The sequence below is a fragment of the Musa acuminata genome, chromosome BXJ3-9 (assembly GCF_036884655.1).
Source record: "Musa acuminata AAA Group cultivar baxijiao chromosome BXJ3-9, Cavendish_Baxijiao_AAA, whole genome shotgun sequence".
Lineage (NCBI taxonomy): Eukaryota > Viridiplantae > Streptophyta > Magnoliopsida > Zingiberales > Musaceae > Musa > Musa acuminata.
In genome coordinates, this window is record NC_088357.1 from 1693510 (window position 1) to 1706103 (window position 12594).

General features: G+C 42.2%; 3 protein-coding genes across 5 annotated transcripts; 1 reads left to right on the forward strand and 2 right to left on the reverse strand.

The window, feature by feature from the left end:
- Positions 1–49: 49 nt before the first annotated feature.
- Positions 50–1910, reverse strand: LOC103996757 (B-box zinc finger protein 24). Its single transcript, XM_009417744.3, has 4 exons — positions 1746–1910; positions 1436–1670; positions 500–805; positions 50–425 (listed from the first exon to the last, which is right to left on the reverse strand). The coding sequence occupies exons 2-4, from the start codon at positions 1616–1618 to the stop codon at positions 198–200; spliced, it is 717 nt and encodes a 238-aa protein (XP_009416019.2). The 5' UTR covers positions 1619–1670; positions 1746–1910; the 3' UTR covers positions 50–197.
- A 3054-nt stretch (positions 1911–4964) lies between these two features.
- On the forward strand, positions 4965–8345 carry LOC103996760 (endochitinase EP3-like). 3 transcript variants are annotated; one of them, XR_010501250.1, is made up of 4 exons: positions 4965–5397; positions 5537–6021; positions 6945–7016; positions 7861–8345. XR_010501250.1 is itself a non-coding variant. In XM_065167674.1 (2 exons), exons 1-2 carry the CDS (start codon positions 5016–5018, stop codon positions 5947–5949), a joined length of 795 nt encoding a protein of 264 aa, XP_065023746.1. In that variant the 5' UTR covers positions 4965–5015; the 3' UTR covers positions 5950–6218. The 3 variants fall into 3 exon arrangements, 1 of the variants encoding a protein (XP_065023746.1); XR_010501249.1 differs by having other exon boundaries at positions 6945–8345; XM_065167674.1 differs by lacking the exons at positions 6945–7016; positions 7861–8345 and having other exon boundaries at positions 5537–6218.
- A 434-nt stretch (positions 8346–8779) lies between these two features.
- Positions 8780–10176, reverse strand: LOC135648640 (protein SHORT-ROOT-like). The gene has a single exon (XM_065166513.1). It carries the CDS (start codon positions 10072–10074, stop codon positions 8845–8847), a length of 1230 nt encoding a protein of 409 aa, XP_065022585.1. The 5' UTR covers positions 10075–10176; the 3' UTR covers positions 8780–8844.
- Positions 10177–12594: the final 2418 nt, after the last annotated feature.

The following is a 12594-nucleotide window of genomic DNA, read 5'->3' on the forward strand; positions in this document are numbered from 1 at the left end:
CAAGAAGTCATCAAGTGTGTTATTGGCAATTCTAAGAGTGATAAGAACGTGCAAAGCAAGCTTAAATATAGTTGTTTATAGCAACTGATCATAAATCTATCCATATTTTCCATGGAAATGTAAATAGATTTAAGCATCTGTCTCTGTGTCCTCACCAAAACATAAGTGTAATATTTTAGGCAATGAAACATTAAGCTTTATCCAATATCAGGGACAGTGAAGTATTCCTCATCATCAGATATCTCAAGCCTAGGCTTCTTGAATGTTGTGCCATGTTTGTTAGCCTTGTGGAAACCTGTGTTGCTTGCTTGTGATGTAGGGAGTTCAGGAACTTGAGCTGCTGCTTGGGCACCCTTTGGCGTTTCATCATGGAAAAGACCAATGTCTGCAAACCATTCCAACTCTCCAAATCCAACAGGAGACTCCTGGAACAGGTTGGATCAGAGTATGACCATCTTATGTGAACTACTTTAAATAGAAGTAAATCGACATATCATACCTTTTCACCAATTTCTTGGTCTGAAAGCTGAAGGAACTCATCAACAGCCCATGCAGAATGCATGAATGATGGTGTGCTCTGTTGTGTTGCAGGAACTTTTGTTGCAATCAAGGGCGGTCCATGGCGTGGTGGTTCAGTGTTGTCCTTTAGGTCCTTGTCGCACATCTTACTTACGGCCACACGGATTCCAGTAGCTAAATAACGCTGGTGGTTGCCGGAAAGGGTACCAGCGACATGAACAGGTTCATCACAGTCCCGGCAAAACAGGGCTCTGTCCTCGACGCAGAAGATGAAAGCTGCTTTTTCCTAGCAAAGATATTGAAAGAGAGAAGAAAGGATGTGGAGCATCACATACTCTACATGTTGATGTTCTTGGAATGTTGGCAAAGAGAAGCATACCACTCGTTTCTTCCACTTATCTAGGAAATTGTCTGAAAGTGAAGTGCACAAAATGCATATTTACTTGGACATAAGTAGACATTTCTCATGAATAGCTCATGAGGATATTATATCTTTAGGTCATTGTATTCTGTGTGACTTTGTCATCTATATGTCCCTTGAATTAAATGAACTAAAGTCCTGTGTTGATTGACTTCTCAAGCCTTCTAACCTTAGGGAGAATGGCTTTCATCTATTAAGTTTCTGATTCAAATTCAAACAAAGGATTGTTTTTCTCTAACTAATTGATTGTAGAATCAATCATGCAATTTCCTAAAGTGCAAATTCTTATATCACAAGGTTACTGCATGGAAGAGATCTGTATGTGGTTTCATAGTCCAAGAAGGAGAATATAGCAGGAGATGCATGCGTTTCTACCTGTTGTTTTACATGAAAAGAAAGACTCATAATGATGTGGAAGCACAAGCAAGGCATTAAAATTGAGAGTCTACCATCTATATGAGAGGAAGCAGTGCATGAGAGAGAGAGAGAGATTACTTGGCAGATGTCACAGCGAGGGAGGCCGTTGGGGAGGCACTCGAGGCGAAGCCTCTGATGCTTGCTGGCGAGCTTGTTGGCTGCGTGGACCTCGACGTCGCAGCTCGGGCAAAGAGCGGCCTCGTCGGCGCAGCATATCACCGCCGCCGGTGCCTTCTCGCACACATCGCACTGGATCTTCATCTCTCTCTCTTTTGTCTTCTTCCTCCTCCACCTGCGCAGGCTTCAAGTTGTCCTACGCAACAGCATGACATCAAAACCGGAGAGTCCTAAGAGATCTGCTCCTCGGCGAGGCTCGGCGAGGACATACCTTCGTCAAAAGACCAACAAAATGGAAGAAGGTAGAGGAAGCCCAATGACAGTGAGGCGTTCAAATGGAGAGATGAAGGACCAGTCCTACCGGTGATGCATTGCTTGGTTTAAGATTGGCCAAGTGACGGCTGTGGGTGGTTTGGGGAACTTGTGGTTTCTCTTTCTTTGCCACACTTAAATAGTGTTTGGCCTATGGACAGACACCTCATCTCTTGTCCAAGTCCGGCAGCCAACCTGCACTGCCAATCACAAGATTCTTCTTGACAAGGATTGGAGGGAGATCTTACCACCTGGGGTGTGGAGAGACTGTAGTGATATCTAGGGTTCTAGATTGTGGTCACTGGATTGGAGATCCATATAAATCTTTCTTAGTTGCAGAGATCTTTTGGAATGATTGCATAATGATTTCAAGGAAGCAGCAATATGTGGTGCTCATATAGTTGATAATTCAAAGCAGAGGATCAATTGCAAGCTACACGATCACATGTTTGGCATAGATATTTCAATCCAAACACAGTTGTCAGCACTCCAAATGATGGATTATGGCAGTTCAACTGGGCAAGCCTTCTGATGCAAACTCCACATAGTTTGCTGGTAATCATGCAATGGATTGTTCAACTTGTTCTCCACAAATTTTTTGGATTCTGGCCCAGCCATTGTTGTGTCATGATTGGGGGAACTCGAGTGATGATCTATCAATGGATTCAAGCAGTTCAAGCAACTTCCTCAGCAGCTTAGGATAGCTGTTCTTGTGGCCCTTGTTCCTCAGCAGCCTACTCATCTTCCTCAGCAGTTCAAGACTTCATGATTGGTTTTGTTATGTGGTGCTCGATACCAAGGTCACTGAACAAGCCTTTCTTGCCACGCCTGCAAGGAAGAAGTGGCCATCTCTGTCATCTTCAAGAATCCACAGTGACATGGAGCTTCTGAGCTCTGTGAACAGGCCACACCAAAGTCCAGCCAAAATGTATTGAATGCTTGGATATGAACTGGCTTTGTGGCTGGCTCTCTTTGGAAAGAAGTGATGAGTAGGCTGCAACTTGTGACGAAGAAGGTGCACTCATCTCTCCCTAGAGTTTTCCTGAGCTTGGAATAATATCTTCCATTTGGGTGGCCTAAATTTGTGTCTACTTGTGCATGCAACAGGGATTGATTGATTGCTCTGCACTTGATTACACTTGCAGAAATGCAACTCAATTTCTTTCCTAGCACTCAATCATGTCTCCCTCTTCATCATTCTAAACAGAATAGCATCACTGCAACTGCTGTTCCATGTAAGATCACCTGGAGTAAAATCTCCTCCCTTTTTCTCCATGACACAAAAGTGATGACCTTCACAGACTGGATCGAAGCAGGAAGCAGCAGTGACCGCATCTCTTACTCCTAACCCAAATATTCTTAGGAGTTGTGACCAAACAAGCCTTGATTCCTGTGAACGCAAAGACAAGTATGTGATTGCAGAAGTGAAGGAAGAGCTTGATGACAATACCAAGACAAACACTCATAGTTTTGGTATCTTATCTGCAAATTGGACTGGTAAGATGCATAATCTTTTGACCGATTCAATCATGCATCTCTGTCACAACAATGTTCTTAGACTTGTTGACACCGCAAAGTTCGGTGCAGGAATCAATCAATGAGCATGTCATGAAGTCGTTAGTCAAAGTTACTCTTTTGAAAGATTCAACACGGCAACTACCTGTATCGGTTCATGTCCTTTCCTTGGAATGCATAGTAATTTAGAATGCAGATTTTATGCAGAATAAATAACAAATAAGTGGATCTGATATATCATCATGATAATGCATAAAAATTTATTAGATAAAGTTTTAGACTAATATCTTAGGTGTAATTTCAAATCGTCAATTTGGATTTGGATCGTATAATTAGACAAATATTCTAATTATAAAAAAAATTATGGGATGAGATTGGAACCATTAACTCTTGTAAGTACATATGCTATATCACAAACCAATATTTTGGGTGTATATAGTTGACTAATAAGAGTTCAAATTTTTTTTAATTAAATCATTACTAACCCAATATTTTAGAAGATTATTATTAAAAGCCTCATTCTTACTATTCATAATTTTTTAAAATTTTAATAAAATAATATATTACTATTTATAGTCTCTTTAATTCTGTTTTTATTCTTCTCTTTTTCTTTTGTTTCCTTCCTCACAACTCCCGCTTGCACATATCGTAGGCTCTCCCAAAAGCGAGTACTCCAGTGGACAGTTTATAAAGATTTAAAACTATCTCTCATTTCATCATCTATCTTTTTTTTTTTGGTCTTTTTATATCATCTTCAAAGATTAAGAGGAGAAGAAGAAGAAGAAAAAAAAAAAAAAAAAGAGGTTATAGATACTGAGTGAAAAAACTTTATTAGAATTAAGTTATAAATTAAGGGCATATATATCTATTTTCAAAAGAATAATTTAGAAATATTTAAAGAACTTAACATTTGGGTTGTAAATAATAAAAAAAATTATAAATAGTAATTTTTATATTTTTAATATTATTTTTGTTATCTCAATCCTTTGTATTATTTTTGGGGTGAATTTTTAGAAAAAAATCTCTATCTTTGCTAAATTTTTGTAGAGCATTCCAACTTTCAAAAATTATCATGGAGCATTCTTTTTTCATAAATGACCATTTTTTCTCCGACCACGTAAGAGCCACCTCCACCTTATGCATTGCCTCCCCTCTCCTTTGTCCTATCGAAGCTATTGTCACCTTTGCCCCTGGCTCTCACCAAACTCATCGCCTCCGCCCCTATGCAACAGGCAACTCCATTAGACCGTCTCTAATGCATAAGGGCTGCGAACAAGGACGATGAGAGGTGCTATAGTTATCATACCCCTTCCTCACGTAATGACAATAAAGGCCCCCTCCTTCCTCAATTGAGGGTAAGACAAGTTTGATGTGAGTCGTAGAGACGATAATAAGTCTAGCATGACAAAGAGGAGGGGAGGTGACGACGGTCCAACGGAGGTAGGAGAAAATTAGTATTTTTACACAATAATATGCTATATAATTTTTTTAAAAAAATTAGGATGCTATGCTTGTAAATTAGTTTTTTTTCCCGAAAATTCAACCTTATTTTTATTTAAATTTATTTTACAATACTTAGAATGACTTTAGACCAAAAAAAAAAAACGAAATAAATTAGTTTTAATAAAATTCATTTCCATTATAACATGTGCACCTAACAACGTTCACGTATCCAGCCCTCTCCTTATTTCTTCCAACCTCAGATCGTTACAAAATGATGCTTCTGCTACGCCTCCGTTTAGCCGGGATCATCATCGCCACCACCCAAAACTGCGGTTGCTCCCCCGACCTTTGCTGCAGCAGCTGGGGCTACTGCGGCACCGGCAACGACTACTGCGGCGCCGGGTGCCACTCCGGGCCGTGCGAGGCTTCTCCTCGCCCCGACGACGTCCCCGTCGCCCGTATCGTGACGCAGAGCTTCTTCGACGGGATCATCAGCCAGGCCGACAGAGGATGCGCTGGCAAGAGTTTCTACAAGCGCGACGCCTTCTTGACCGCGGCCAGCTCCTACACGAGTTTCGGCCACGTCGGGACGACCGACGACTCCAAGCGGGAGATTGCCGCCTTCTTCGCGCACATCACGCACGAAACCGGGCGTAAGTTCTTGACCTGCCCAGCTTCCTCATGGAAACATCATCCTCTCTGTTGGACATAAAAGCAAACTCGTTGTCTGCAGAAGAATCCTGGTTTGACTAGCGGGTTTCTGACAGATACATACCTTGCAATTACACGTAGATTTCTGCTACATAGAAGAGATCGACGGCGCATCGAGGGACTATTGCGATGAGGCCAACACCGAGTACCCATGTGTCTCGGGGAAGAGCTATTACGGCCGCGGCCCCATTCAGCTGTCATGGAACTATAACTACGGCGCTGCCGGCGAAAGCATCGGGTTCGACGGACTCAGATCACCGGAAACCGTGGCCATCGATGTCGTCGTCTCCTTCAAGACTGCATTATGGTTTTGGATGAACACCTGCCACTCGCTCATAACTTCCGGCCAGGGTTTTGGAGCCACTATTAGAGCAATCAATGGCGATTTGGAGTGCGATGGCAAGAACCCGGCGACGGCGAATGCTCGTGTTGGATACTACAAGGACTACTGTAGCCAGCTTGGCGTCGACGCCGGCAGTGACCTCACTTGCTGACTGCTTCTCTGGTGCATCTACACAACACACACACAACGAGCACAAGTAATCTTGGGAGCAATCGACACTGTGGTACTTGAACTTATCCTCAGCCTTCTCCATTCTCATTAACTAATGACGCATCTTCTACTAGTAGAGTTGAAGTGTTGTGTAACATCTCCTGTTTAGTTCTACGTTGAAAGAAAAAGAATTAAATTAATCTAAACGAACTTTATGTGTGCATTATTGTTAATTTTGAGTGTAATTTATATTTGAGTGTTTTGTGTCAATTGAGTGTTTAGACTTCACAATTCAATGAGTCAATTGGATATTGTGTTACTGTTTTATAAATGCTTGATGGGTATACTGATGTTAATCTATGTTTAGATATTTTGGATCAATAGTTCTAGTTCCATAAATTAATAGGTCAATTATCTCATCGAGTCTAATGGTGAGTGTTGTTCTTGGATTTGACACCCAGTGAAGAAGGTTTCGCTTATTTTATCCTGTAATTTTGTTGGAATATTTCTCTCTTAAGCATGTATCAGTCATATAATCGACTATGTTATTTATATACTTTTGATTTGGTGGATTGATAATTGATATTCACTTGAGGATTGATTTATTTTATGGTTACTGAAAATAAAAGCGTGGTTGAAACCGAGCTAATGCTTAAGTCCAGATTGATGATAGTGTACCTATTTAGTTCTATTTTATGCATCAGAATCACTGATAAAAAAAATTTCTTGTGTATTTTTAATCTTTTAACAGTATCATTCCATCTAAAAGTTGAAGACTTTAGATAAGACATGATTTATAATACTTCGCCTCTTATATGGGTAGTAGATGACTCAGCTGGACACATGAAACTTGAATTAATTGGATGCGTATAATTTCTTATAAGCATGATCTAACTAAGTTTTGAATAAAAAATTAATATGACATTGTTTATAGTCTTGTATTCTTAACATTTACACTACCCCTTTGATTGCTAATGATGATTCACTTGTTCCCAGCATGGTATAAATGGATATCTCCATACTCTGCTTCTGAGATATTTGGTGAGATGTTTTGGACCATCTAACCATGTAAGTCTCTGACCTCTTTGAATATTATACAAATGAATTGGCAATGACTAAAATAGTTTAGAATATTCACTGGAGATATCGCAAGAAAAGATTAATCCATACATAACACAGGTCTTAGAGGAATGATACTTTGTAAAGTCAAGGTTGTCCTTTGAATTAAGTAGTTTGTGGTTTGGAGTATAAATTGATTAGAGAAGGGTCCATTTACATTTTCTTTTCTTCATCATCAGCCAAAGGAAAATTGCGATATGTTTCTTCTTCGATCTTTTTTGTCTTTTACTCTTTAATTTTTCCAGTATCGGTTTTGGATCTTCGTCTTTATCCTCCACATCCATCCATGTACACAACCCTGATTTACCAAAGCATTCTCCAAACAATATTAATAACATGTTAGGATCCTATGAAAAATAGCTCTAGGCAATTGCAAGTGTTCTTCTTCGGCAAAATCTATCATCCATAAGATTCTGAAACAACAAATGTATCAGACGATGTGAGAGCCAACTCTTCTAAAATGGCTCATGGATTTCACCCAAGTTCCTCAACCTGGTTTGAATTTGTCTAGGAAATCCTATTAAAAAAAATTTTTATCTGTAGCATGTGAATCATCAACCTGTTTGAGTGGTTTGAGATTAGTAACACAAGACTTGACTGTTGCAGTAACCCAAGCATGGAAAACTTGATTTTAGGACTGCAATAGTAGTCATTTACCTTCTGAAAGGCATTCACTACTACACTTGATTCTTCAGTGAAATGCTTTGGGAAGGCATACCACCAAAACTGAGACTTACATCTTTTTCTTTTTTTTGAGGATTTTTATTTGTTAATTGGTGCTTTCATGTCAAAGCTTCCTACAAAAGCAGATCACGACTGCAAAAGCCAAATCACAACAATAGAGGGATGGGAGTCCTGTGTTCCAGTGATCACATATCGGAACTTACCTACTTCAATGTTTGCAGCAAGCTTCAGTCAGTGGTGCTTATTTGAGAAGAGTCCTGTTTGGGGATGATACTACTGATTTCACTCTTTTTGCATGAACTGAGGCATGAATGGCTCCTTCCCTAAGAACTAGAAGTCTTTCTGCAATCTTAACCATGACAATACAGCTCCAGTTGATGAAGTATTTTACTGTTTCTTTCGTTTTACATGAACCAAGGAAAGAACTAGTGTTATAGTGCAACTCCAGTTCGAGAAACATTTCACCAATTTCTTTCTTTTTGCATGAGCAGAGAGATGAATGATTCAACACCTAAACTAGTTTGAGTTGTTGCTAAAATCTTAGCTATTGCAATGACAGCTCCAGCAAGGGAAATATTCTACTGGTTTCTTTTATTTTGGATGAACTAAGAGATAAATGACTCCTTGATTCTCTAAGTACTAAAGAGTTCTTGTCAAAACCTTAGCTGCTATAATGCAATTCCAATAGGGGAAATATTCTACCACTGGTTTCTCTCTTCTTGCATCAACCAAGGGAGTTCATGCTAACCGAGGATGAAGACTAGGCTGTCCTGAGGTGGATGTCTTGTTGAAGAGATTTCACCATGCAATATTAATTTTTCTGAATTATTCCCACTAAATCTGGACCACAATAATCTGGTCGAGAGCACACTAATCACTTCTTTTACCAGGAAGAAGGGTGTTCATGTTAGCTGAGAAGATCACAGGCATGAATTCCTCGCCCTCTTCCTGAGGTCAACCATTTTGCGTCTCAAGTGCAATGATGCGACTGCAGAAATGGAGAAGAAACCCAAAAACTAGCAGAAAACTACAAAAGCACTAAAGGATTCATCATAAACATGGCAACGACATCGACAAAGAGATCAACCTAATTCTAAGGTTTCCAGGCACAAGCCCACACGGCCGGTTCCTGCTTCCATGTCAGGTAGAGACCTGAGGCGTCTCCTTCTGCCGGCACGAGCGACCACCCTGCGCGATACCGCCTCAACAATGCGTTCAGATCATCGACGACGTCGTCGCTGAAGGTGCTCGGCGAGAAGGATTCCATCAGTCGTTCGCACCACTGTCTCCCTTTCTCCCTTCTCTCGCAGTCTCCGCTATCATGGCCATCGCAAGCCAGAACACTCACGATGCTCTTAGAGCACTCCCTTTCCAGTGCCAGTCTCTCGTTGCTAGTGGGTGCAAAGCTCTCCTCCAGCATCTCGAAGTACATGGTGTAGAACCTCAAGCACTCCTCGAAGCAGCTCACGAACTCACCCTTGCAGCTCGTGAAGTCGGCCTCCTCCTCCACCACCGTGACCACCCGCGGCCGTAACCTGCTCAGCATGCCGACGAAGGCGTCTCTCTCTTCGACGCTGACGCGCCGCAAGGCCCCGACGCAGTTCACCGCCACCGCTTCGCCCTCCCGCAGCCCGAACTCCTCGTACTTGAGCTCATCCAGTCGCGTCAAATTACGTATCACATGGAACTGGAATGGCACCCCCATCAACCTCGCGAACTTCTCCATCCGCATCCCTATCTCGTCCATGACCGATCCGCCCATGCCCACCGTCGCAACGACGGTTAGCCTCAGGTGTGGCGTGTCGTCGTTCCGGGTGGCCAAGGCCTCCAGCAACGTCGGCCACTGAGTGCAGTAGGTGTTGCTGATATCGATTATATGGAGCTTCGCTTCTCCCTCGAACGCCTCCAAGATGGCGCCGTTGGATGCTACGTGACCGAACGTGGTCCAAGGGCTCGCCTCTTGAAACTTGAGGATGACCTTCCTCGTCGACTCGAAGGAGTGGCACCTTTCTGCCACCGCCAACGACGTCTTGTAGCAGTGCTCTCCCAGCTCAGTCGCTTTGCAGAAGAGAGCTTGCAGGAAATAAGATGCGACCTTCTGCTCGCAGTCTCCGTAGGGGGATGCGAGCTCATTCAGCATCCACAGCAGGTGATGCAGCTTGCCCGAATCGTTCTCCGAGATGGCCGTCGCACACTCGCGGAGGAGTTCCGCGGCCCATCGCTCGGTGGCGTTCGGATCGTCAAGCTCCAGTTCCAGGCAGCCAGCAAATATCTGATGGTAGTGCGGGTGTGGATTATGCATGTTATCTGTAGATAGCATCATCTTCTCTGGAGATCATACGACAAAGCTAGCTTCGGAGGCCGAGCCGGGAGATCCGGGTGCGGGCTTCATGTTCGGGACAAAAGAGAGGGGGAGGAAGGAGATGCCGGCGAAAGGTGAGTTCAACACATATCTTCATGCATCGAATCCTATTTAAATCGAGCGACTGCATGACGACGACGTCATAATTATTTCGAGAACGATCTCACAATATTTTCTCCAAATTAACTTTTATCCGTCATCCTCAGCAGGATGAGACTTTCCTGCAATTATCGAAGATGTGTAGACACAGGACACAGAGACAGAGCAGTACGAGAAGTGCGCTCGCTGAAGAAAATTACAACAACACATATTACCTCATCCTAACGATAATTGTGGAGCACACAGCTCATTCTCATCATCTTACCAGCATCTTGTTCGTGGCCTTTTGCGGGAAGCTGCGGCATATCCACTCTGAATCGAACAGCCATAACTTTGATATATATGGTAAAGCATCCCCCGAATCTTTTTTTCTCGGTTAAAGTTCTTATCGCCTTTTATGCGCACTAGAGAGGTAAAGAAGAAAGATGTATTCCAGAGAAGAGCTCAAAGCATGAATGTAACTTAGCGAGTTGAGTTCTTCGCCTTTTTAAAGTGAAAGCAGTACACGCTCCGTAGGTCCTAAAACCTCTCACAATAGAAACACGCGGAACCAACCAAAAAAAGGCTTCCTTTATTCTCTTGTTATCTTCCTGAGGTATTGATTTCCATCCAAACTACGCTTTCAAGCAGATGAACACGAGACAAACGCATGCAAACAAACAAACAAGAGATTAAAATGAAGGATTAAAACGCTAGTCCATGGCATCCCAGCAAGTTTTTCACCCTCGATGAACTTGCAGAAGGGGACGACGCCGAGACTATTGTTTCTCGCTAAACGGGAGATTAAAGGACTAGCAGAAAAGCCACAGGTCATATAGCGTGTCAACGATGTTTGTTTAGCCATCGAAACCAAGCCTGTTGCTTCTTCCTGAACGAGAGATTAAGAAAGGAAGGAGTAACTAAGAAGCAAAGCCACCATCGATGCATGAGGTCGCAGAAGAGGACAAGACCAAGACTCTCGCTTCCTCCTCACTCCTAACTTTGTGCTCCAAAAAGCCCATCTTGGGAGGGAAGAAAGGCGTTCGCCGCCCTTTTGAGATTGCATCTCCTTGGCCTATTGGATTGTAGCCCACACCATTCTCTGCAGCTTGTTGCACCATGGAAGCCTCTTTCCTTGCCGTGGCAGGAGCTCGCAACATGTCCCAAGAAAAAAAAGGTGAGGAGGGCGAGGCTCAACTTTCCGGGTCATGCCGCATAAGTCGAGTGCCTCTTCTTGCAAGCAAAAAGCTTGACACGGTTGATGCCATGGATGCTTTAGTTGGTCCGCGAGGTGATAGTGGCAACTGCAGCGTGAGTTTAATGAAAGCTTAACACACGAGATACCTACAGCACTTGGTGGGTCGTCGTAGTACTGAAAAGCTATGCGATCTCTGCAAAAGCGTTGCGTGATTTCCTTGCAGGCCCACTTTATTGAGTGATCGAACCTATCATTGGCTTCCCAATACACATGAAAAGTTCATCGACATGTGAACCTGTTTGGAGGGGGAAGGGGGAAGAGTTCGACACGTTCGGCGTGGGCTTAACGTGGAATCTTATTACGCTTAGGAATACTGGTGGGCCCCGAACTGTTCCTATCGGCCCACGACACGTTATCCCATCCTTTTGTCCGAGGCGTGCAGCATCCACGTCAGCTAAACCTTAATATTGAACAGCCCATTAAATAGCTATACAGAGGAGAATAAAAAAGAGAGACATGCATGAAAATAATATGATGAACCAAAAAAATAAAAAAGCAAAACAAAATAACTAAATTTTAGCGTTAATTATAGATTACATCTCTATAATTTCAAAAGTTATATCGAGATTCTTATGTTTACGAAAGTAAAATATTTAATCTCATTGTTCTAATAATTAATATTTTACTTTCATAACTATAGAGATTCTAATATAATTTTTAAAAATATAAAAATAACTAATTATATTGAATAATCTATAATTAATCCTAAATTTTATTAGACGAGAAAGAAATATACGAAGGAGGTTGAACTAACACTTTCGTCGATCGATCGATTTTTCCTTGGCAATTCTTCAGTACATCTTTATCCTACGTCGGAAACTTGTTATGTGTCCGCATGAGATGCAAATTAGCGGTACAAATGATTCTTCCAGCTAAAAACTGGTGTTGAATCTTTCAGAGTCTCCATGTTGGAGGAGTTCTGCAATGAACAGAAGAATATCTGCAAATAAGCAATGGGCTCTTTTGCAGTCAGTGATCGCAAACGCGCAGAACATCGAGGGGAAAAAGGTCATCTCTTCACTTCCTTTTATATGTAAATGGCCATTCCGAGCCATTAAAAGAACAGGAAAGAAAAGAAAATTTATTTTGGGTGGACAATCCCCTTTGGGTCTCTGTCTCAGCCCCATCCTCCTTTATTCTGAAAG